Source organism: Pyxicephalus adspersus, chromosome 1 (assembly GCF_032062135.1).
Source record: "Pyxicephalus adspersus chromosome 1, UCB_Pads_2.0, whole genome shotgun sequence".
Classification (NCBI taxonomy): domain Eukaryota; kingdom Metazoa; phylum Chordata; class Amphibia; order Anura; family Pyxicephalidae; genus Pyxicephalus; species Pyxicephalus adspersus.
This window is the reverse complement of record NC_092858.1, coordinates 114,360,982-114,386,686: the sequence shown is the minus strand read 5'-3', so window position 1 is coordinate 114,386,686 and position 25,705 is coordinate 114,360,982. Positions and strand designations below refer to the sequence as shown.

General features: G+C 39.5%; 1 protein-coding gene across 1 annotated transcript in view; it reads left to right on the top strand.

Moving 5' to 3' along the window:
* The window catches only part of SLC26A9 (solute carrier family 26 member 9), a 170,390-nt gene extending 145,363 nt beyond the window's left edge, over positions 1-25,027 (top strand). The window contains exons 18-22 of the mRNA XM_072424482.1: positions 365-652; positions 3,065-3,119; positions 4,422-4,567; positions 16,525-16,599; positions 23,743-25,027. Coding sequence (XP_072280583.1) covers positions 365-652; positions 3,065-3,119; positions 4,422-4,567; positions 16,525-16,599; positions 23,743-23,790 — 612 coding nt within the window. The 3' untranslated portion in view covers positions 23,791-25,027. The remainder of the gene's footprint in view (positions 1-364; positions 653-3,064; positions 3,120-4,421; positions 4,568-16,524; positions 16,600-23,742) is intronic.
* The last annotated feature ends 678 nt before the right edge of the window (positions 25,028-25,705 follow it).

Here is a 25,705-nt window from a genome sequence, read left to right as displayed (position 1 = left end):
TAGGTTAGTGTCCCTATTATTGCTAAATAGTTTAAAATACACTTGAGCAACTAAGCTATTAACCAAATTACTAATCATTATAATTCATGTCCTTCTGTACATTCTGAACCCATACAATGAATTGTGTAATGTGCTGCAGGTAAAGACACATAAAGACAGGACACCTCTTGTATTTTTAACTTACTGTTACTATTGTATAATGGTATATTTATAATAGCCAATTATATAGGTAAAACGGAGTAATAGAAATTTACCTACAATCTAGTAGGATACAGTAATTTAAACTGGATCCCTTTAAAGCTTTTTAATGTTTAATTTTATGTTAACCTGTTAACCCTCTGTTTATCTGTTGAAAATTTTTCAGACTTTGTCACTCCAAGAACTTCAGGAAGACTTTGATGGAGCTCCTTCTACAGACTCCAACAATAACAGCACACTAAATGGGACAAACCATACAATCAATTACATTGCATCCAGCACCCTAACTGTGGGTTCTGGAATCTCATCCCATATTCAAAATGGTGTATCGCTCCCAGCTAAAATAGAAGATCCTATCATGACAGCTCCTCCAATTGTTAACTTTCATACAATTATTATTGACATGAGCGCTGTATGTTTTGTCGACCTAATGGGAATCAAAGCATTAGGAAAGGTATTAATTACATTTACTATTTTTTTTATTCTCAATAATTTTATATATTTTGTCACCCTTCTAAAGTGTCCTGCTAAGAAAGCATACAAGTAGATAGCATTTGTAGTATAAAACATTTATTACATTTTGTTTATTTTACTGTTTTATAAAAGCTGCAAGCATTGGGGATGTATTTATAATTTTTAACCTGTGGATTTGATCATCTTTTCATTAATTTTATTTATTTTCCCTTTCAGGTCCACTTTTCTCTTTAGTTTCCTTAGTTATTTTTTGCCCTTCAAATTCACCTGTCCAAAATTTGGTAAAACTATTCTTAAAAATGTATTAAATTTGCTGTAAAAGCATATTAGATGTCACATGACATTATACACTGTAGTCAATAAAAAAGTAAGAATGTTATAGTTTTTAGGATTAAATTGTCACCAAAATGGCTGGCGATGTCTGGGGGACCCATTAGACAATGTCTTAAAGCAAAAAAAATGTTAAATTGTATGTGGCTTTTTCCAAAGTTAACATTAAAATGTTTATTGGAAATTACAATTTTTAAAGCAGACCTAAACTGAAAAAACAAAAAACCACCAGTAGGTAGTACTATTTGACAAAAGAGACATGCAATGTCTCATTGGCTTCTGGTGGCTCTAACCTACATAGTACATGCACCATCCAACTTAGAGCTTGGCTCTGTGCAGCGATGTTGCACACAGAGCCAGCCACCGGGGAGATTGTAACTCCTGCACATGCACAGGATTTACATCATCCAATCAATGAACAGGATCGCGGTCTGCATCAACGACAGGTCCTAGCTACTTTCAAGAATAGTTTAAGGAATTCAGGATGTGCAAATTTGAATGGCAAAATGAACGGAAAGAAAACTAGTACAATGGGAAAAGTGAACCTGACAGGAAAATCTGATAATATGAAGGAAAACAGAGTCGAAATCATAGGCGAAAACTTTAAAAATGCACAGTACTTTTTTAGATATATATTTGAATATATATGAAAAATCATATGTAAATTTAGGGGTTTGATATTTTAGTAGCACTTAAAGCCCAGCTGTCCAGCTTGTAACTGGAGGCTAACAGGTTAACAGGGTTAGCTCAGGGTATATTTCCACGACAGTCATCTCTTGATTTTCACCCTTGCAGACTTCCCTCAGTTCCTGGAGGTCTTTGAGCTGACGAGGACAAAACACAGTTGGCCACTTCAATACATTGCTCTTTTGCAGCTGTGTTCTGCTCAGCCGTTGCAACACAAAGCATCTTTTTCATTCACTTTGTCCCTGCCAAGTCTCCCCCACCAACTGTGCATTAGAATTCCCATTGCTTCCCTACCACCCGCTTTCTAGATCACAGTTCATTCCTTTCACTTACCCTAAATCCCCACCCACACTTGCATGCTCTCTGCATATTTTACCCTCTTACCTTTCCTCCTGAGGTAAATATGCAGTCCCTCATTTTAAAGTCAACAAAACTAACTTAAAGTGCAACTAAAGTTCCACTTTAAATATTTGTAATCAGACAGGGCTTTTTTGTGGAAAGAGACATGCACTATCCTTTCTACAAAAAAAAAAAAAAAATTACCTGCCTGATTGCTACATGTAACAACCAAAGGAACTATCAATTCCCAAGCTTGGTGAGACTCAAATAATTCGCTTTTGCCTGCATGGGAGTTATGTCTTCTTGGCCTGGCCAATCAAGATGGCTAAAAACTGCAAATAGGAAGAGAAGAAGGTTCAGAAGATGGCAGCTCCCTGCAATGCAATGGGGACAGATGAGCAGGGTTTAGTTCCACTTTAAAGGAAAGTCGTCAGGGCCCTGTTTATGATGTCATTGTGGTCCATCTACTTTCTTATTAAACATGAACATGTTTTAGCAAGACATGGGAGGGTGGAGGGGGTGGTGTTTAACACACATGCACCATTTATGATTTCATAAGAAACAGTGTTCTATAAAGGATGTATAGGTGTACCACCCCAAATGTATTTTTAAGAAAGATATTTCCCAGCAGACAGAATGGGGTTTCTTACTTAAATTCACTTATATGAGCAATTTCAATTTATTGTGAATTGCAGTGGTCTTAGAAAGTAAAGTTGATTTAATAAAGAAAATATCTATATAGTCCATCCACTTGGCAAAGTGATTTTTCACTTAACTTAGTTAATGAGAAAAAAAACTCAGCTGACTTCAACCACCGAAACATATGCAAGCAAAAATCATGTTTTTTCCTTTGGTTTTCTTGCTCATAATTAGCTGTTCTTTGCAAAATTAGTTTAAAGCATTGGGGTTTATTGGCAACCCTGGGGTTTTTCTTCCCACACAAATTTCATTTCGAATTGTCAGTATATAGTTTTGTTATACGTATTCATCACTTTGGAATATTGTAACTCCTTACTATTTTTTTTCTTTTTAATAGTTATGTTCCAGTTACCAGAGAATTGGCGTGAACTTTTACTTAGCAGATGTAAAAGGTAAATCAATTCTAGTGAACACAGAAAAATGGAAAATACAGTTTTACTTGTTAAGACCCAGACAGTAAATGACTATCATTCACTCTCAATAGTCAAATTCAGAAAACATTGTATTGAGTACTCTCTGACCAGGGCCAGTTCTAGAATTCTTACTCTCTCACTTTCAATGGATAAAAACAGAGGCAGTTACCCCCAGTAACAGGTCTCAAAAGTGACCACCAGTAACAAGTCTCTGTACAGACCCCCCAGTGAGAGGCCTCAGTGCAGACATCCTACACAGAACCCCAGTGACCGACCTCAGTGACCTTAGTACAGATGACCAATGACAGAACCTCCATTGAAGACATTCAGTGACCGTCTTCAGTGCAGACCCTCAGTACCCTCAGTATCGGTGCCCCATACTAGTGCTGTTGCCTATTCCTTCTGACTTTCTGCTGGGACTTTGTAAAGTCCATTGGGCAGAAAATAACTGAAATTATTGCCCATGGTACCGGTTTTTCTGCTGCTTTGCTGTGATTGGGGAGGGGTGTTCCCTTTAGAAAAGAGTCATCTGCCACCCCGCTGCTAAGCAAATAATGCTGCCTAAAGCTAAAGCTTCATTAAACCTCATGGTAGGTCTGGCCCTGTCTGTGACATTTACAGATTCCCCATAATATACAACCATTCTTAGAGTGTACTTTCCAGGAAAAAATGTAAAGACTATATAAGGGTATTTGTCCGTTTCTTGATTATACACATGTGGTGAAAATAATTTTGCATGCTTGTCATGGAATATTTATGAAGTTCTTAGATTTTCCAATCTTTTTTTATGTTTATGAATGCTGTTGTTTTATGTAAAGATAAGATGGAATGAGTAGGGCAAACATACAGTGATTTTACAGCAAGTGAAATTATGATTAAAAATTATACAAAAAATGCAAGATTTCTTCATTCATCTTTTATTTCAAAGGACCCATTTTAAGCATGCAAATTTATCTGCACCATAAATGATGTGAACATGCAGCATAAGAATGAATGGGATTTTTACGTGAAATGCTTGTTGATGCAGTTTACCGAACCAAAAATGACATGCATGAAAGAGCTGAAAACAAAAATGCATGGTTTTGCATGCTTACTTTTGTAATTATCTGTGGCAGCTGTTACTGGTGCATTCCATTGTCATGTGAATGCGTGCAAATGAGCCTTATTTGCCCTACAAATAAGTTTGTTGCTGTCATTGCTGACGTGCAGTATCATCAATGTTGTAAATTAAGTAAGAATTCTATAGTACTGCAGTTTTTTCATGAAGGTGTTCTGTTTCAGCTCAAGTTTATGATGACATCGAACAAGGAGGTGTTTTTGTTGAGGGAGGTCTCAGTCATGACCATATATTTCTCACTGTACATGACGCTGTGTTGTATGCATTGGCCAATTATACCGGAACAAGGCATGAAACCTACACTAAGGAGGTAAAGATTCAGTCTATTGATTTAAACTTTGTTTATAATAAATGGTCGCGATGAGGTATATTGAAATTTTCTGTTTGGACAAGAGTTGTATATTTGTAACATATCACTTAGTTTAATTGATCTGGCAGCTAATGCAGGTAAAAGGTTCTAATATAAATGTGACTAAACAAAAGAAGAAATCAAGATGTACCGTATTTTCCGGCGTAAAAAATCTGTGCCAAAGTCGGGGGTCATCTTATACGCCGGGTACCAATACTTACCTGCAGCTTCCTTTACGTCCGGCGTCCCCGCGAGTCCTCCTTCAGGTCCGGCATCCTGTGCAGCTTGCTCGAGTCCTCCTGTGCAGCAACGCGAGCCTGCACAGGAGGATGTGAGCCTGGATTGGCTCTCCAGCGGAGAGCCTGGATTGGCTCTCCAGCGGAGAGCCTGGATTGGCTCTACACTGGAACACGCCCATTCATTAAAGGAACGCGCCCATTCATTACTTAGAACTAGTACTGTACTGTTCTTTCTGCCTCTCAGTTCTCGCACAATAGCGAGATCTGACAGGCAGAAGGAACAGTACAATACTGGGCGTATAACACGACCCCCAACTGATTGGTTAGAGTGGGGGGTCGTCTTATACGCCCAGTCGCCTTATACACCGGAAAATATGGTATTTAAAAGTTTCAAGAGTTTGTTAATTTCCCAATTGGAGCTGTGGTTTGGAAGCATCGGATGACAAGGTAAATCTCCTAATAAGTATGATATGAATTTGAGATTTAGGCAACTTAACTAAGAAATTATATGTTCCCGATAAACCTCCTGAAAAGATAAACTGGAATTCCTTCCTTTTATAAATCTTTTTATTAATATTTTTGCAAATAACAGATTCAACACGGGAAAACTAGACATCAGTGATAAAATATAACCGCATCAAAATACCTCAAGTTTACAGTTTATAAAACACTGATAACATAAAAGAGAGAAAAACAAAGGGGGGAGCAGGTTGCTGACGTGAAACATCATTAAACAGTGTTCACCGTTGTTTACTTTTTTGGGGGGCCTATCCCCCATCATTCCTAGCACAAAGATACATTTAGAAAATACCATGTAGATCAGGGCTGTCAAACTCTAGCCCACAAAGTCCTTTTTTTGGCCCCCAAAGGAATCCTAAATATGAATTGCAGCTGGCCCGCCGCTACATTGAAAAATCGCCGCTACTACAATTCCCATAATTACTTGCGTCTATAGACTAGCGACCTCTGTGCCTATGCGTGGCCCCGCATTGGACTGTTTTATAGACGCAAGTAATGCTGGGAATTGTACTAGCAGCATCAATCGTGTCTGTAGACCAGCAGCCTCTCTGCCTATGCGTGGCACCGCATTGGACTGTTTTCTCGATGCAGGGAATTGAAGTAGCGGTGTATTTGAATTTGACACTCCTGATGTAGATTGTCTGAAAGGTTCCAAAATCTTGCTGTAATAAAATCGACAATAAAGTCATACCATTTGTCAAAACATTTGCTAATATGTTTGTGGTCGTTCATTTTGGCATCCAGTGCCTCTCTATAAACTATTGTTTTCAGAACCCCTTCAATTGTTTCTATCTTTGGAGGGAGAGGGTCCATCCAAAGCTGTGAGCAGAGCTCTTCTGGCCGCTAGAAGTCAGACTGACCCCCTCCTTCCCCTATCCTGCGCAACGTCGGGAAGATAATCCCAACATCCAAATATTCCTTCCTTTTAAACCTATGAACTTAGCAGTAAAGCTTTTATGTCTATATTTTTTTTTTGTTTTTTACCATAAGGAAGAGTCTATGAATGTTTTGGGTGTGATGGACAATTGCTAGTAGCAGAAAAAGCTACTTAAGATGTAATTTACATTAATTATGGAAACATGAATTGGTCCAATAGAATTGAGTTATGTTACTAAAAAAATACTATCGACTTGTTCTGACAAGATAAGGCATCTGCAAATGTTACTGCTCTTAGCTCAAATAAGGTATTGTGGACGGTCCTCTTTTGAGGAGCACCTTTACCCTTTATTGTTGAGTTATAATGACTAGATCCTGTGTATCTGGTCTGAACTAGCATGAACTAACACAAGGGATGCAATTTTCTCATTAACATTTTAGGGGCATATCATATGGTTTGACTATGCCTGTGCTCTCTAGATAGAGGTTCGTAGAAACAGTTGATCCTGCACGATAATGGTGTTCTTTAACACCTATGGACACAGGCCTTTGTTCTGGAAGGGAAAGTATGAAAGCAAAAAGGGCTAACTGGAGCAACAATTTTAACATCTCTCATTTCATCTGTGGAACATAAAGGGTAAAGGATTTTGAGTTTTTCTTGGGCCTTCAGTATTCAGTAGCTGACAGGAATGGTTTTATTGCAGCCATTATTATTATTCCTTGTGTTAGTTCATGCTAGCTCAGACCAGATCCACAAGATCTAGTCATCACAAGCTCAGCAAAAAAGGGCACATGTGCTTCTCAAAAGAGGACCCTCCACTCTATCTAATTTGAGCTAAGGGCAGTAACATTTGTAGATGCTTTATCTTGTCTGAACAAGTCTTTGTTGTTTGTTTAGTAAAATAACTCAATTCTATCAGATTGATTGATTACTGTGTTTAAAGAAAACCCCAAACTTGTCAGTGTGTGCATAGGATAAGATATCCCTATGCTTGAGAAAAATTGACCTTTGCTTGAAAAAATAAAAAGCTGACAGGTTAATTACACAATGTATTCTCAAAATTAATCCATCTCTAGTAGGGATGACAAGCTGGTAAGATTCTTTAACCTCCTGGGCGGTTCATTTCTGTCCAGGTTTATATGTCTAAAAGTGGTACATTGTTTTTCATGAAAATTTATTTTACAATATAATAGTATAATAAAGTTAAAATCATGTCAAAATACTACATTAAATAAATTTAAAAAAAAAATAAATTTATTAATAAACTTTGATATGATTTTGTGTTTCAAACTTTATTATACTCATACTATTATATTAAACTGTAAAATCAATTTTCATAAAGGACAATGTATTGCTTTTACACATATAAATCCAGTGTATTGCATTCAATACAGTTATTTTGTATTAAATGCAAAACAATATTTTTTGAAATTCCCACCGCACCCCTAGCGGCAGCTGTACGCACTAACATCATCGGGAACATCCGGGGAACGTCCGCACACTCGCCGGGGGACAGATCGAGAAAGAGGAGGATTGCAGGAGCCTGGAGGACACCGGAGAATGACGATGGGACCAGGTAAGTGTTTGTTTTTTCCTTTTTTAACTACCCTGAGGGGTTACCGCTTTCACCTTGTTTTTTTTACCCTGAGTCACACTTAAGCTAGAGCTCAATCATATTGATATTATTTTGAGTCAGAATTATATGTAAGCCCTGTTCATGGGAATTTTTGGAACTCTGTACTGGAAAGGAAACTTGATTAGTGGAAGGGACACCTTTTTTACTTTTAAGACACATATCATTAACCACAACACACTCTCTATGTGACACAAGGAAGTGGCAGCCGCCATATTGGATTGTTGACAGCTTCTTATAACAGCAAAACAAGCAGCTGAGGAGCTATTAAAACTTCTTGTGTTTCCTGCACAGCAGAGATTCCCTACGTTTCAGCCTGCTATAGCTGTCCCTGCCACTAGCTACAGAAATTAGCTAGCCTTTGATACCTGGCAATGGATCACAACTGAGAGCCATAGCCATGCTGCTGTCCTGACATTCTTGCTGCTGCAAGGGTTAACATTGGACACAATTTCAGTTACCCTCTGGCTCCTCAGTACATGGTCTCTTGCTGCTTGGATTAAATGATTCAATGATACCTCCCAATGCTACCCAATGATAAGAACTCTCCCCTCCCCCCGGTGGTTTTCATAGGGACCTCCACTCCATATTTTATTTTTTTTGTGTGAATTATGCCTCTGTTCTACTCTTGGTTATAGGCTGTGGCCCAGAGTGTCTTGAAACCAACAGACCTTTTTGTGAGAGAGTTCTAGTTCTCAAGAGTTGGTCTAAGTGGCCTTCATCTCTATCCATGACCTGCTGCAGTCCATTAGATGTACAATCTGTTGTATGCCCTCCTTGCCCTTGGCGCAAGCAATATACATGTGACTGAAAATTTTAGTTGTATTACCAGAAATTGTGGATCTCCCCCACCCTCCCAAATTTTAGTAAATGGAGTACTGACAGGTGGCACCAGCAAGAGGAGGAGGCCGTGGGCCCTGAGACGGAGTGTGGACGACATTGGTAACTGGCATCCAGAGCTGGGTACTGGGCAGGCAGCAGCAGTAATAGCATGAGGAGGAGGCGAAGGGCGCTGAGACGGAGTGTGGACGACATTAGTAACTGGCATCTAGTGCTGGGTACTGGGCAGGCGGCAGCAGGAGGAGTAGGCGGTGGGCTCCGAGATGGAGTTTGGATGGCATTATTAACTGGCATTTAGAGCTGGGTACTCAGCAGGTGAAAAGAGTAACAGCAGGAGAAGGAGGCGGTGGGCCCTGAGATGGAGCAAATACGGCATTAGAGGTTGAGGCCATCACCTATATGAACAGTGCAGAAGCTGTAACTATTGCTGTGTTGGGGACTGCCTTTTCCTATCTGCTAGCTGTAACTTTATAAAATGTGGCATGGACAGCATTGGTAACTGGCATCTAAAGCTGGGTACAGGGCAGGCGGCAGTAGTAACAGCAGGAGGAGGAGGCAGTGGGCCCCAAAAAGGAGTGTGGACAGCATTGGTAACTAGCATCTAGAGCTGGGTACTGGGCAGGCAGCAGTAACAGAATGAAGAGGAGGCGGTAGGCCCTGAGACGGAGTGTGGACAGCATTAGTAACTGGCATCTAAAGCTGGGTACTGGGCAGGCAGCAGCAGTAACAGCATGAGGAGGAGGCAGTGGGCCCTGAGAGGGAGTGTGGACATCTAGAGCTGGGTGTAGTGCATCATCATTTACACCCAGAAGTGTGTAATACCATTTTTGTGAATAGAGTACTGGGCAGGCGGCAGCAGCAACAGCATCAGGAGGTGGCAGTGGGCCCAGAGACAGAGAGTGGAGCGCATTGGTAACTGGCATCTAGAGCTGGGTGTAGTGCATCGTCAATAACACCCAGAAGTGTGTAATACCATTTTTGTGAATGGAGTACTGGGCAGGCGTCAGCAGCAACAGCAGGAGGAGGAGCAGGTGGGCCCTGAGACAGAGCATAGGTGGAGCTGGGTGTAATCAATGCCAACTCGAAGTGTATAATGCAATTATTGGAAATTTGTGATTAAGGGCCAAACAAAGATGTTTTATGCGCCATGACTGTTGTTGTGGTCTGTGGTGCCGAAAGCGTTAGGAAGGTAGACAATATTGATAGTTTGCATCCTGATGTGGATGACATGAATGCCAACCCTCAATCTTACAATACTTAGCTGAAAAATTAGGCAAAGGCCATGGAACCTATAAGTGTGGCAGTACTGCCATTAGTAACTGGCATATAGAGCTAGGTACTGGGCAGGCAGCAGCAGTAACAGAATGAGGAGGAGGCGGTAGGCCCTGAGGCGGAGTGTGGACAGCATTAGTAACTGGCATCTAAAGCTGGGTATTGGGCAGGTAGCAGTAGTAACAGCATGAGTAGGAGGCGGTGGGCCCTAACATGAAGTGTGGACAGCATTAGTAACTGGCATCTAGAGCTGGGTGTAATGCATCGTCAATGACACCCACAAGTGTGTAATACAATTTTTGTGAATGGAGTACTGACAGGCGGCAGCAGCAACAGCAGGAGGAGGAGGCAGTGAGCCCTGAGACAGAGCGTGGAGCGCATTTGTAACTGGCATCTAGAGCTGGGTGTAATGCATCGTCAATGACACCCAGAAGTGTGTAATACAATTTAGGTGAATGGAGTACTGACAGGGGGCAGCAGCAACAGCATCAGGAGGAGGCGGTTGGCCCTGAGACAGAGCGTGGAGCGCATTGGTAACTGGCATCTAGAGCTGGGTGTAATGCATCATCAATGCCAACTCAAAGTGTTTAATGCAAATATTGGAAATTTGTGATTAAGGGCCAGACCAAGATGTTTTATGCGCCATCACTGTTGCTGTGGTCTGTGGTGCCAAAAGCATTGGGACGGAAGACGATATTGCTAGTTTGCATCATGAAGTGGATGACATGAATGCCAACCCTCAAACTTACAATAATTAGCTGAAAAATTAGGCAAAGGCAATGGTACCTATCAGTGTGGCAGTACTGGGGGTTTTCATCTGCAGTTTGTTGGCCTCCGGGAAGCAGCAGAAATGTAAAGTAAATTGCTAGCTGGCACAATAGCAGGCATGATACTGGCGAAGAATGCCACCCCTGGATGTTACGATAACTAGTGGAAAAATTCAACCGAGGAAGGCTCAGCTGACAGGATGTTTGGTGATAGGCAGCCACAGACTCACAGCACAGGAGCAGTGTGGGTTCACAGAGGCATTTTGGTTGGCCTAGTGGGTCCTTGTGTCACCCACCTTTAATTCATTTTCAAAAAGGTAAGGCGATTGACATTTTCCGGTGACAGTCGTAATTGGTTGTCCGTTACCAGTCCGCCAGCGGCACTGAAGGTTCTTTCGGACAGAACACTGGTTGCCGGGCACGAAAGAAGCTTGATGGCATACTTTGCCAACTGCGAGCAGATTTCAATCCTGTTGACCCAAAAATGAATGGGGTCACTACTGTCGGCACAGACATCCTCCTCATAACTGCTGTCGTCAACACCACCACCAACAGCCAGAAAAGAGCCAATATAATCGTAGACCATGCGCTTCATCCGTTCTCGATGGTTATGCCCCTGCACTTCACTTGTTTGAGGTGGCCGCTTCCGGTTTCGGCAGGCATCCAGAAAATCCCCCCTGCCTTGGCCTACACTTTTGAAAGTGTGCAGCTTACTGCCACTACTGCTGATGCTGCTGCTGCCGCTGCTACAGGTGAGTGCAGTGGAGGGGCTGTCCGGTGTCCATCTTAGCCCCCTGTGTGGAATGTGGTGTGCAGAATTTCTCACAAAGCCGGTCAAATATTATTCTGCTCGGTCGGGTCACCTTTTCTTTCTCTTGCACTGGGTTGGGTAGAAACTGACATTTTGTCTTTGTAGCAGTGATCCAGAAGGGTGGCCAGCCAGTCATCATCACAGTTTTTAATGCTGCAAATTCGGGGGTCCCTCCATAGGCATCGCAACATGTGGACACACATATGAAAGAGGGGTTCCCTGGGCTCATTCTCCTCCTGTCCCTTAGTAGGTGCTCCTCCTCATCACCCACCTCTTCCTGTTCAAGCTGCAGCAGTTCCTGTTGTTCCATTGCCCGCACAATGCCTGGGGTCTCACAACACAATTGAAGGTTGGCCGGGTCCTGTCCAGCAGCCCCAACATGGCCCCCCTCATCATCATCCTCATATTCATCTTCCTCCTCCTCTTGAACCTCCTGATGCTGACCAGTGTCCCTTCTTGCTCCTCCTGATGCTGGCAGTGTGCTATGGAGTGTAATGTCACCCTCATCCTCCTCCCCCATTTCTTCCCCTCCTCTCCTGTCGCCATTTTCCATCAGGCCACACAGGGTATTATCAAGCAGCAAGATGATGGGAATGACATCGTTCCAGCCTGACTGCTCCTGACTCAAAACATTTGTGGCCCGCTCAAAGGGGGCCAGTACCTTGCACAGCGTTTCCATCTGCAGCCACTGGTCACTGCTAAAATAGTTCAGTTGTGTGGCTGTACCAAGGGCCCTGCTGCCTCCATGGAGTCCTGTGTTCCTGGATAGAGAAACTCCATTCAGGAATAGGGATAATGCTCACTGATTAGCTGAGGAAAGCTTGAGGACAAGTCCCCCCATTCATTCAACTCTAGTGCTCTGTGATTGGCTGGGGAAAGGAAAATCCTGATGACACTTGACCTGTCATCGGGGTTTACCTTTCCTCAGCCAATCACAGAGCACTAGAGGTGATGAATGGGGAAACGTGTCCCCATTTAACCTCTAGTGCCCGGGTATCCCACCCTGACAGGAGGATTCCCACGGCTGCACAGCTATCCTGTCATTGCAGGATAACCTGTAAAAAGATAAAAGTTAGTTACACATGTCACTTGTATGGAAGACAATAGACTTTGAGATATTCAGACATTTCTTTAGAAATTTGAATTGAAGTTTGAAATTTGATTTGTTTGATTACTGAGATAGAAGTCACTAAAGCTCTAAACCAAATATTTCCTGGCCCCTTAAGTTTACTAACTCAGTACTATAAACCTTTTTGTTATCAGTGGCTATCCTTTCTGGTTTTAAGATATTTTTGGAAGCTCAAATACCTCCACAGAAATATCTCAAAGTCCACATTTCAGTGATCCCAAGAGACGATAAAGATAGGGCTTTATGTGGCTAATTCAGGACTATCTTTCTTCCCTAAACTTTACACTAAGTTTTAGCCAGTTACATGATGCCCTTTGTCCCTCAATTAGTAGGCCTGGAGCAGGTTGGCGCAGAGAGAAAATATTTTTTTAATGTTGAAAGGGCATTCAAAGGGTTGGCCCAAAACTATATGGAGTCCCTGTCATACACACATGGCACATCCTTTTAGATCTGATCACATATATATGTACTATACTTCCACTAGTAGCTAGAGTACAGGTCACTTGTTGGAAGGCAGTGGTTTCTCCCCTGATTTTTGTGCTGTCCTTGGAGCCCCTCTTGTGTAAAATCTCCCTCCCTAGGGTGGTGGATTAGAATGCTCATGTCATGTTCTTACTAAGAATTGGGTTAATCTGAAACACATTGGGGTTCCTTGTATTTTTTCATGTGTGTCATCAAGTTCATATTTCTTTAGTGCCTGGTGCCTTTTCTCCAGTCTGTCACAACCCTGATTTTGTTGCAGGTCAGTTCCCTATGTTCTTAACAAGCTGGTGAGCAGATAATACTCTCACAGCTAGGTACTTTAGTTAAGTGGGGCTTTTTCCATGATAGGTAATATCTCTGTTAGAAAGAGTACCCTATTCCTTAGTGGTCATATTTGCAATTGAGCTAATTGTTAGATCAAGAATGGGAAAACATCAACCTCTTAACAGTTAAGATTTCTCAAAATTTCAATGTCCATGAAAATGTTTAAGATCCACACGTGATGGTATAGAGTCCCACATGTGTATCTGTGGGGTGGAAATCTACTCATACCTTAGAATTGGTAGAGAGAATATCTTAAATAAAAAATGATATAACTGTCAAGAGATGGTATATATCAAATATTTTCATACAACTCATACTTACACCGCATAAGGTTGAGAAATTGATGAAAAGGACTTGTTTTTTTTATTTTTCTGTTTCTAGTTGGTTCCTGCATATTATTTTTGGTTTGTTATTTGTTGTTTTCTCTTTCTCTAAGAAATTCCACACAGACTTGTTAAGTCTCTTTTGTACATGATTTTTCACTGTTAATTAATTTGCTTTCAATGGTTTACCTTTATTTGTTCATTTAATTTCCTATTTGTATGATATAATATAAGGAAAATATGTATACCTGTGTAACAAGGTGGAAGTATTTGTGGAACTACAAGTGTCAGGAAGAGTTAAAGAATGAAAGAAAACACTAAGGCACTACTTTATTAAAAGTTAGTACTTATCTTTATTGGATGGGTAAAATGGTGCAAAGCAGCAACAGTTCCATCAGCAAGATCACATGACTTGGTTTACCACAGGGAGTGTCCATTTCCATATCATCTAACTGGGAAAAGTCAGGCAGAAAGAAGCTGGCATTACTTTATGCGTATCCAGAAAATGTCAGCGTCAGCACTTAATTCTATGATATCTGGAGTTAACAACCATTCACTGATTTCAACCAATCCACTTGTTACATAACCATTGCTAGCCCATTTTGACCATACCTCCTTATTACAATAAAATATGAAAAATAACTTGCAATTTTTAGTGTGAGGATATATTTTGTATATTACCAGCTGACCCTGATGACCCATCGGAGCATACCAGCCATAACATTATCAGATCACTCCCACCCCAACAAGTGTGGGAAGGAGGACACAAGATGTTCAAAAGGGCACAGACTAAACAGTTTACACAAATCCACCTGTAAAACCACAACACATGTATTCACTATTCCATGTTTTTGTATTTGACTTGCTAAAAAAAAAGAACTCTTCGGTGGCTCTCCAGTGGAATAATCATTACGCCTCACCATTCCTGGTACAACCTGCTTTTCAATAAGTTTATTCATGTAAAAAAATGTATGTCCTAATAAATTTAGGGACTCAAAATTAGAAGTTAGGAAATTCATATGACTAAAGCTAGGTAGACACGTGCAATAATTGTCGTTGGAAAGGATCTTTCACGATCCTTTTCAACCACTAAGGACTGCTCGATGTATGAACGAGTGCTGTACATACAGCACCATTCTGCTCTATGGAGAGGGGAGGAGGAGAACGAAGGAGCGGCACCCCACTGGGCGCTCTAGCCCTTCACTTTCATTACAATCATTCGTCATCCATCGTCCGAGGATGGCCAGTCTGTGGACCCCAGTGCTATTTATCTTGCCATACTTTACATTTCATTAGGGTGAACCCAGTGTGCACCCAGTGCCTGGTTAAGATATCTTTTTTAAGGCAAAAAGCATATGATTTAAATCTGGACATACTAGTTCTATTTTATTTCCCGAGGAAGAATATTCCGTGAAACTAGTAAAAAAATAAATGGAACTGAATTGTACAACTTGCATGTTCAGTGTTTGTTGATACTTGTACGTTTTTTTAAGGATTTTAATAAAGTATGTTTTGATGCCAAAAGGTTGTGACTTGGATGTACATCTTATAAGAGGTGCCTTAAAAGTCCATAATACATTTGTATGTGCAAAGTGTCTTTTCTAATATGTGCTCACATTATATGCTTTATTTTTGTACTTGTCTCTTGCATCTAAACATGTAATTCTTTGCCAGCCAAACAAAACATTTGCTGGCTGAATAAAATGTGTGTGCAAGGCATTGAATAAATAGGGGCAAAAGGTCTAAAAGTGTATTAAAAACAAATTATAAAATTTACTTGGAAGGTATTAGAGGAAGGCAAATATACTGTAATGTACTTGAAAGTTTTGCATGGGTATAGGCAAATGTAGTGAGAAGCCCACTAGAAAGTGTCAAGTTTGTGTGTACCTTTATATGTAATGCATGTGCACTTTCCATGATTTGTTATCAACATCACACCACATTGGACTAACAGCCTAAAATACACTTTGTCTATCTTATAAAGCCGTTAGGAGGCTTATGAATAGTTGTTATGGTAAACATCAGCTTAAAGCCAAGTGCCATGGCACACAATTGATATGCTCATTTTGCCTGGTGGTTGTAACAAACAATAGAAAGTGAAACACGCTGCATAAATATATGCAGAATTAATGCTTTCTAGTGCACTGCCCAGTGTATTTCTCATGTCTACCTAATACATTTCAAGTTTATAAAAATACATTCACCCATCTCTAGTTGGTAAATGTGTTTGCCTGTCGCTAGTTAATACCTTTTATGTACATTTAATTTGTTTGCCCAAAAGAAACCTTCACATTTAACTAAAGTACATTTGATCATTCCCATTCAGACACATCTCCTCAGTGTTGGTGTTTTAATTACAACTGTAGGCAACTTCGATAAATGAGTGGAGTACATATAGCAAGTATAGTGAGAGCACTATGAGCATGTTACATGTTCCCTTTTACATCTATCTCAAACACTGCCTGCAATTGCATTTTAATATTTTCTTTTATATTAGAAATGTTAAAGTGATTACTTTGTCCCTGTAATATACTGCTAGGTACACACAGCTAATCAAACATTTCATTGAGGAACATCCCTCTTTTAGATAGTAAGCTGGTTATGTTGGCATTTACAGGTGTCATGTTGCTCCATAAATTAATGTTTCTGTCTAAAAAGACTAAAAAGAACCTGTAATAAATCTAGCAATTGTTTTGTTTAGGGTTCTGTTGATGCAGAGATTTGTATTCAAGATACACCTGATGACATCAGTGAGGATTACCCAAATCTTGAAGAGGTAAGTAAAGATGGATACTGAATTGTTTAATTTATTGGTGGATTTTTTTTTAGTAGTAAGCCATCATTGCTTATGTGGTTCTTATGTGCTTTAGGTATTGCTTGATAATATTTTAATGTTAATGTTTTTAGCAAAGGTATTGAAATTCAGGTTGTGACAGTCTAACACAATAGAGGGATCACAAAACTTCAAAACTGTAATAAGGCACTGGGTGAGCTAGTGTCTAGCATGTTTGCACATGGTCAAAAAATAGTATAAAATTGCCATATGCATAGCAACATATCAGATCCAGTAAAATGCCAGTGGCACATTACCCTATTAGACTACCCTACAGTCCAATCATTAATGGGATTACTAAACAGGTTTTTGGCAATGCACCATAATTTGTAATGTTGAGAATCATGAATTTTAGACATTCTTTCAATCCCAGGCAGAAACAGTCTATACTGCTTTAGGTCATTTAAGTCACAATAAAAACAAAAAACAAAAATGTGCAGGAATTTGCAACATATGTGTGAGGAAGAGCTGCCAATTTTATATAGAGAAAGATTAATATTTTCTTTTTCTTTCTTTAATGACCAAATTAGAATCACAATACCTCTAGTGTGTTTAGACAGCATAGAAAGAAAATGTTGCAAAAAACGCACCTGGAATGTGTTGGAAGCATAATAGGACACAACCGCCACTTGCGTGTCAAAAATCTGACCTCTGAAGAATTAAATCTGCTGGTTGGGTCAGCCATCTCCTCTGTATTAAAAGAAAGGGGTATCTCTATAAAAGGCCACTAAAACCCTCATTTTTTTTCTCTTGAAAATTTGATTTGAACACTTGGGGATAGCATTTATGAAAGTACTTTGGGCAGGACATAGTAGAAAATCTAGTTTCTTGTAAATTGATGCGAAATGATTGAAAATTTTTATGCAGAGAATTTAGTCCCTGCACAATATGCATAACAAATGTGTACTGGGACCTAGCCCAATCTCCAAACCTTATGGTATTGCCAATGTTGGCTAGTTGGCAAGTTGTGCGATAGCTAGAAAAAGCCAAAAAGAATTGTAGACCGGAAAAGAGAGAAAAAACATATAGGGTGAGACATACCCACACCAAGGGTTGCCAAAGGGGAGACAGAACATATGAACAAAATTATCCTCACTGTCAGCATTAGTATTGCAACAGCAGTGTGTAGTTTTGCCTTTTAGCATGACAAGGAGTTGTGGGTGTCGTATATACCCGGGTTTGTGCTACTCAACTTTGGCTATTACTCTAGATGTAACATTATCTAATTGAAGAAAAAGTAAAACATGACTTAAGAAAGCATCATGTCATATTCACTGTTAAGCTTGGTACTCCATGTGAAACAGATCTTACTAAGGGTACCAAAAGAGAACCACTGGGCCCTGGCAAATCTAAGAGCTTATTGCCAACAAAAATATGAGGCCTTTGTTAAGCTATCGGGAACTCAAGTCAACCAGCTATCTAAGACTGTAAAATATTCTATACGTTAACAACTTGAACATTTTCCCGGTGATATGGATGAAGAAAAGTCAATCAGGGCTTAGGTAGGAAACACAGTCTAAGCAATCCAGTCAAAAAGACGTGATATTGTACCCAATATAATCCACTAAACCAAAAATCTCCTCTTGTAAAGAAATGGTAACAAATACCAAAGTGGTGAATATGAACCAATAGAATAAACTTGAACTGTGGTGTCTTTAGACAAAAGTTAGCCTGATCACCCTTGATCCTGTTCCCTGCATCCGTTTCATCCTTCCAGGGGGATCAGTGATGACCTGAAAGCAGAGTTTTCCCAGCTTGGTGGCGTTTTCCGTGTGTTTTCCTCTCTCAAAGTGGAGATAGAGTAGTAGAGCCCTGCAATCTTTTTGATAAACAAGGATGTGGTGAGCCAGCATTGGTACGGAGCTTTGAACAGTCAAGTAGACTCTGAGCATCCTCAACCATTGAAATTGAATACTGTTGGCCAAGATGCATGAAAATTAGCTTAAATGGGAACCCCCATCGATATTTATTGTCATAGTGTTGCAGTGCCATTAGATACGGTTTAAGGGCCCTCCTTTTCTGGATAGTTTGAGGAGCAAAGTCACTATGGATTTGTTATTAGTAAGATTGAAAGGAAAGATCCTTCTTATTCCAGGTTGCTTGCAGCACTGCTTCTTTCATTTTATCTTTCAGTTTTTAGTAAGTAGGACGAACAATAACTTTCCTTGGAGACCCATTTTATTTCTTTGGGCCAGCTGTATGGTGTATGCAGTCAAATTCTAACCTCTTAACTGGAATTTGTGGAAGCATTTTTTGAAGCAGAGCAGTGACAAACACTGTTAGATCCACTATGGACTCAGGTAGTCCTCTAAATCTAATATTTTGCTTCCTGTTCCAGTTTTCCAAGTCCCCCAAACCCAATAAGGCTGACTGAAGCTCAAATTGTAGACTGGATATGTCCTGTTCATGAGAATCCAGCACTGTTATGGCATCATCCATTTTGTGTTCCAGGTCATTATTGCTTGAGCCCAGGTCTCTAATTTCTTTAGTCAGGGTCCATGAGAGCTTGTCTGTTGCCTGTGTGAGGCTGTGTGTGTGCAGCGCTGCATCTTTACAGACAGGACAAGCTACATGCAAAAAAATACTGTTAGTCTGCCTGTGAGTACCTGACGTTCACCTGCCGTAGCCGCTTGTGGCAGGAGGACTTTATTTCCCAATCACTTAGAACTTAATTTGCTAAAGTAAACCCAGCAATACTCATACAGCCACATAGCAATACATTACACCAACAAACCATCTGACATAAAAATTAAACATCAGTCCCATAAGCCTATACAATATTTATAATAACAGATTCAATTTTGATAGGTAAGTATTATAGCTTTAAGATCAATCATAATCCTATAGAAGCTCATAAGAATCTAGAGTGACAGAAACAAAATCCATTATCCACAGTTCTTAATCATACCTTAAAATACAAATCTGAAATGTCCAAGAAATATACATAGTTTACTTTGTAACGAGATTGGGAGTGAGAGTAAATCCCATACATAATAACAAATTTAGCTTAAATATAGTTGGATGTCTGGGGAAGCCTTATTGTAATTCCATATGTCCCAGGAGGTGTGGTCTGTAGATCTATTCTACTCCCATGCTATTTGGGACTCCATACATTCAATGTCATCGACCTCACATACCCATTCCCAGCATACATGGTGTTTTAGTTGAACCCCAATGACAAGCAGAATCAAGAATTTAAGTATATTAGCTATGAGTTTAGAGTATATTCTAATATCTAAGTTATCGGGGATATAGATCTACAGTTACTGTATAATGTGACATCTCTACTTGGTTTGAGTAACACTAAAATATGGACCCCTTATTAAAAGATATCACATTAAAAAAAAGACCAAAGAAAACTGTTGGAGTCATTTTTTAAATAATAACCTTCAACCTATAAAATTCTTGCCCACCTTTGCAACATCCCAGACCTGGTTAATGGCAGAGAGTTATCCATAACCTTGACCACAACCTATTCTCAAACTGCCTTACACACCAACTCTCTCTAAAATAACATTTACTGCTAAAGCTGCCACTCAGTCCAAACACTCTCTTTCTTTAGCTCCGAATAAAGTTGCCCCTGCCACCTTCTGCTACCCCCGTCCTGCTAACCCCCGAATCTGGCACAACAATCACACCAAACATCTACAAAATACTGTTCATGCAGCGAAGCGCAACTGGAGGGAATCTGGCCTCAATGTCTATTTAATGGACTAGATAGCCAGACTACAACACCTTAACACTGCACTCACTGTCGCCAAGCAAAATTATTTCTCTGCTGTCATATTCTCTCAAGCTTCCAACATATGCAGCCTCCTCAACAACTGACTCCCTCCTAAGCCTTAACCTGCTTCCCCCACAGTTACTTCCTTTGCTCAAGACATAGCCACCCACTTTAAAGATATAATTGTCAAAATAAGACATGATGTCACTGCTCACTGTGCTACTCCAACCACATCCACCCCTTCCACCTGTAAATCATCAATTACCTCCCTCAGCCCTCTTACTCTGGATGAAGTCTCCTCTCTTCTCTCATTATCTCCATCTACTACCTGTCCGCTTGACAAGACCCATTCCTCCACCCTGGCTCCCACATAAACCCAACTATTGAACCTTTACCTTTCTACTAGTTAAACTTCTTGAGTGCCCTCATCCTGTCTATAAAAGACACGCCAATTACCTGAACACAAACTCTCTCCTTAACACACCCCAGTCTGGCTTTCGAGCTGCTTATTCCACCGAAACAGCCCTTAATAACTAAAGTGGCCAATGACTTCATCAGAGATAAGTCTCAAGGCAACTTTCCCTGCTCCTTCTCCCATATCTTTTCTCTACTTTTGACACCGTTGGCCACCTCCTTTTATTTAAAATCATGAACTCCATTGGCATCAGTGACACTGCTTTCTCTTGGTTTGCTTCCTACCTGTCTGACCGCTCCTTTCAAGTTTCTTTCAATGGTAATTCCTCCTCTCCTTCCTGTTGGTATTCCCCAAGGGTCGGTCCTTGGACCAGTTCTCTTTTCTCAGTACACCTCCTCACTCTGTAGTCTCATATCCTCCTTTGGTTTACAGTACCATCTGTCTGCTGATCGCACTGAAATCTATCTGTCCACCTCTGACTTGTCTCGTCCAGTCCTGGAGAAGAATTTTTGCTGTCTGACAGTCATCTCATCATGGATGGCTGACAAATTTCTGAAACTCAACCTGGAAAAAACAGACCTCATCGTCTTCCCCCTCTCAAATTCCAGATCTCCTCCCAACATTTTTCTAATTGTTAAACACTGTTATTCATCCCTCCCCTCAGTCATGTTGTCTTGGCATCACTTTTGATTCTGCCCTTTCTGTTACCCCCCATATTCAGACCATTTTCATGTCCTGTCACTTTCACCTGCACAACATCTCCAAAGTCCCCAGGGACCACCTAACTCCTTGTAAACTCTCTTATCATTTCTCGTCTGGACTACTGTAATATCCTCCTCTCTTTTATTCCACTAACCCCACTGTCTCCTCTACAATCTGTTATGAAGGCTGCAGCCAGACTTATCCACCCTTCCCACCACTCCTCTTCTGCTGTGTCTCTTTGTAGTTCTCTTCATTGGCTTCTATTTCACCTTAGAATCAAATTCAAGCTCCTGGGCTTTGCCTTCCAGATTCCTTAACAGTTCTTGTCCCACCTACCTTTCTGTCTCCACTTATAACACTCTCATCCACTCTCTTCTCACTCATAACCTCATCACATCATGGCTGCAAGACTTTCCTAGAGCTGCCCTGACTCTCTGTTATGGTCTTCCTCATCCTATTTGGCATGATCCTACTTTTTGCTTCTTTAAAAGAGCACTTAAAACTCATCTTTTGAAACTTGCTTACCCGTCTTCTGTCTCCTAAAATCCTCATTACTTCCCACTATGCCATATCCCCCCTCCTATTGTATGATACTCCCCCCACCTCCTAGATTGTAAGATCTTAGGGGTAGAGTCCCCTCCACCTCCTGTGTCACTTTCTTTATCTGTTTTTCATTTGCAAACCCTATTTAATGTACAGCGCTGCATAATATGTTAGTGCTATATAAATCCTGTTTATTATTAATAATAGAGGAATCAATGATGGGATCAAATGTAATGGGAATCAAAATTAAAGTCACCCACCTATTAGTAGCAGGCTTTCTTGGAATTGCATAAGATCACAAAGTACCCATCAACCATATTGGATAGGATCTTGGTTAGATAAGTAAGAATTAGCAATGGTGTATTTCCTACCACAAATTTAAATTAAAAAAAAAGAAACCTACCTGCTATGTCAGGGCATTGTGCTTAAACTGTGTGTTATATATTTGTGAATACCAAAAGAAACCCTTCCTGATTTAGAATCAGTATACGAACTATGGTACCATGTAGGATAATATATGTTAGGCATCATAGGTATACTATCTTAGTGAAAATGAGTTTCCTGGAGCACAGCTATATTGCAGCTTTCTGTTTGTGAAATGTTTATGAAACCTGTAATTGCATCTGGAGCTTAAGGTCACAATTCAAAAGCAAATTCCCACTTGCTACCTTTTACATTTTTGTATTAAACTTTAAGAAAAAATAAAGCTTAAAGGAAACAAAGTAGTTGAGAATTATGTAGGTTACCATTGCAGACACCCAGTGAATTCAATGAATGTCAATTGGTCGCCATATTGTGACTGAATCCATGAGGAATACTTGTGGCCAGACTACTCACTCTAAATTTGTTAAAGTGCTGCAGTTTCTTGAAAGTCTGTTGTTTAGAAATGTGTCTGTTTTAAATAGTAGCAATACAACTATAACTAAAACTGTGCATGTTTTCTCTATAAAGTAAGAGGAAAGGCTGTTGAATTAAAAACAACTTAAGTTACTCAAGGACAATTCAAATTATTTATAAGGTAGTAAACCAAATACTATTCTGACATCCAGCTCATATCACTTTAACTAACAATACAACACTGAGTCTATTGCTAAAGCCTATACTCCAGCCTCTTACTTTAATGATTGAACAAGCTTCTCTCCTGTACTGAAATTGCTTACTTGTATTTCACTTTACAATGCAAGAACATTCAACAGTGTGCATAAAAATTTGCAGCAAGTCGATATCTGATATTCTTTTTGGAAGACATTTATCATAATCTAACCCTTTCCCCCTTGGATTTCAGTCACTGGATTTCATTATTTTTAATATTGCTAACTCAGCATGTAGATGTTATCAGCTTAATTATCACAATTTAAAACACACCTTTATTTTCAGAATGCTATGTACTGCACCCTGTTTGCCCCTTTCACCAACCCTAATCTTCCTGCATTGCAAAGAAGCACAATCAGTGATGATGTCACTGTGCTTAAGGGTATGTAATGGGAACAAAAAGGTTTTATTAAATAAATAGATGCAAGTGGATGAAAGAATACAAACAAAAAAAGATTACACTTCCGATTTAAGAGTTATAGCACACAAATTTTATAATTATATAATGTATAATGTAATATGTAGGTCAAAACAGATTGTCAAAATGTTTTATGTTCAAAATTTTAGTTTGTTTCAAATATATTAATTCAAATTGTCATACCATCCGTAGGCAATGTTTGGCAGCATGTTCCAGACAGAAATCCAAACAGCACTGTAAGGATTCTACCAGCAGTGGTCTAAAACAGCGTTCCACTTCTTTGAACCAAGACGGGTCAGCAGGCTTCAGGACACCATAATTTTGGACTGTGGAAGGATAAACACACTTGCCTATGAATTGTAACAGCAGTATGTACTGCATTTTACCACAAATGGAGCAAAATAAACCTTATGACAATTAACTGCGACAACAACATTCCACAACTCGGATAGCAAATTCCAGCTGTATCTCAATCTTTATAAACGCAATTACACATGTAATCTTTTTGGTGTGCTTGTTGCAGTTGAAGGTTTATGAAATGTGATAATAAAACAAAACTAAATGGAACTCAAACAATCCAATCCAGACTTTAAAAGTCTGGTATATTATCTATGAAATTTACATTTTTTTTCAGTGAAAGAATGAAAAACAAAAGCAGAAAATAATTCAAATTATTAGCAGGGCTCTGCTAAAAAAAATCATGTTCTTTGAATAGTTAAGCAAGCACAATGTGAATTTATGAGCACCAAACCCTTTATAGTTCCTTTCAGCTCACAATTTTTACAGGTTTGGCAAATCACTCAATTTTTAGAGATAGGAAAGGTAGACACATTTTCAAGCTCAAAGTATGTGGGCAAAAGATATGCTCCTGATAATACTATGATCATGGTCTTTGCAATTAACCTAAAATTTGAGCAGAAAATCAAAATTTCAAGTTTAAATTGAAGTGATCAAAATTTCTATGCTCATTCTTAACTATAACCAGTAGGACACATTTTAACAATATTTTTTTTTTCTAACAGGGCCCTGCTAATATTTTTATTTTTGTGTTTTGTGGTGGTATGTTATGCATAAATTAAATAACATGTTTATATTCATTTCAAAAATGGTAACTTAATAATTCAGGAATCGTACAAAAAAATCTAATGTTGCTTTTGTAATTCAAATGACTTTACATTATTTTTGGCACTTCTGTAACTTAATTTTAGCTATATCAAAAGTTTAAAGCTCTTCTAGATGGAATTCTAAGTATTCCCTGGAGATGGGCAGAATTTATAACCCACCATTTTGTGCTTAAATTCCAGCGTGCCTGTGACCTATTTCAATATTAGGACTGCAAAGCTATTGGTGTCTGTAGCAGTCAAAATATGCAGAAAATGTTATTTATATGGGTAATATTAGAACTGATTCAACATTGCTATTTATTTTCTCATGATCATTGCATATGCTATTTCTGAACTGATTGCAATAAACTGATTTTGGAAATACAGATTTTGTTTTATTGAAAATATTATTGCACACCTTTTATATAGATAACATAAATAATATAGCACAAATTGCTCTATCAACTTTGGGAAATATAACATTTTGGTGTCTAATAAACCCACCAGCAAGTTATTGCCTTACAATGTAAAAGTGATGCATCAGAATACTACTTAAGCAAGACTACTAAATATACAATGACTTAGATAAATGAGAACTTTCAGAGACAGTAAACACTTCAAAATAAATAGAAAGATAATGCAGGTTTTATCTTGCAATAAAACCAGAGCCAGCTCCGTTCTGACTAAGGATAGATATGTTCATTGAGTTTTCCATTACCTCCAGCTGTTTCTCCTGACTTGTCTGGCTGCTCTCCAGCTTCCCTGAAACTTTTACAGCGATCTAATCCAGATGAGTCCCCTAGGAAGACCTCTCTACCCCTTCAACGTATATAACAACAAAGTTTCCTGCTTGTGTCACCTCGCTGATGTGGTCATCTCCTCTCTTCTCATCATTACACTTCAGTTGTGGGACTTTCGTCAGGCTCATTGTCAGTCTTTTCGTGGCCTGTGATCCCTCTTCTGTGAAAAATAATTCATGAATCTTCACACCCTCTCTACTAAAGGGGTCCTTAAACATGGTCTTGTAAATCCGGCTGCTGTATCTCTGAAGG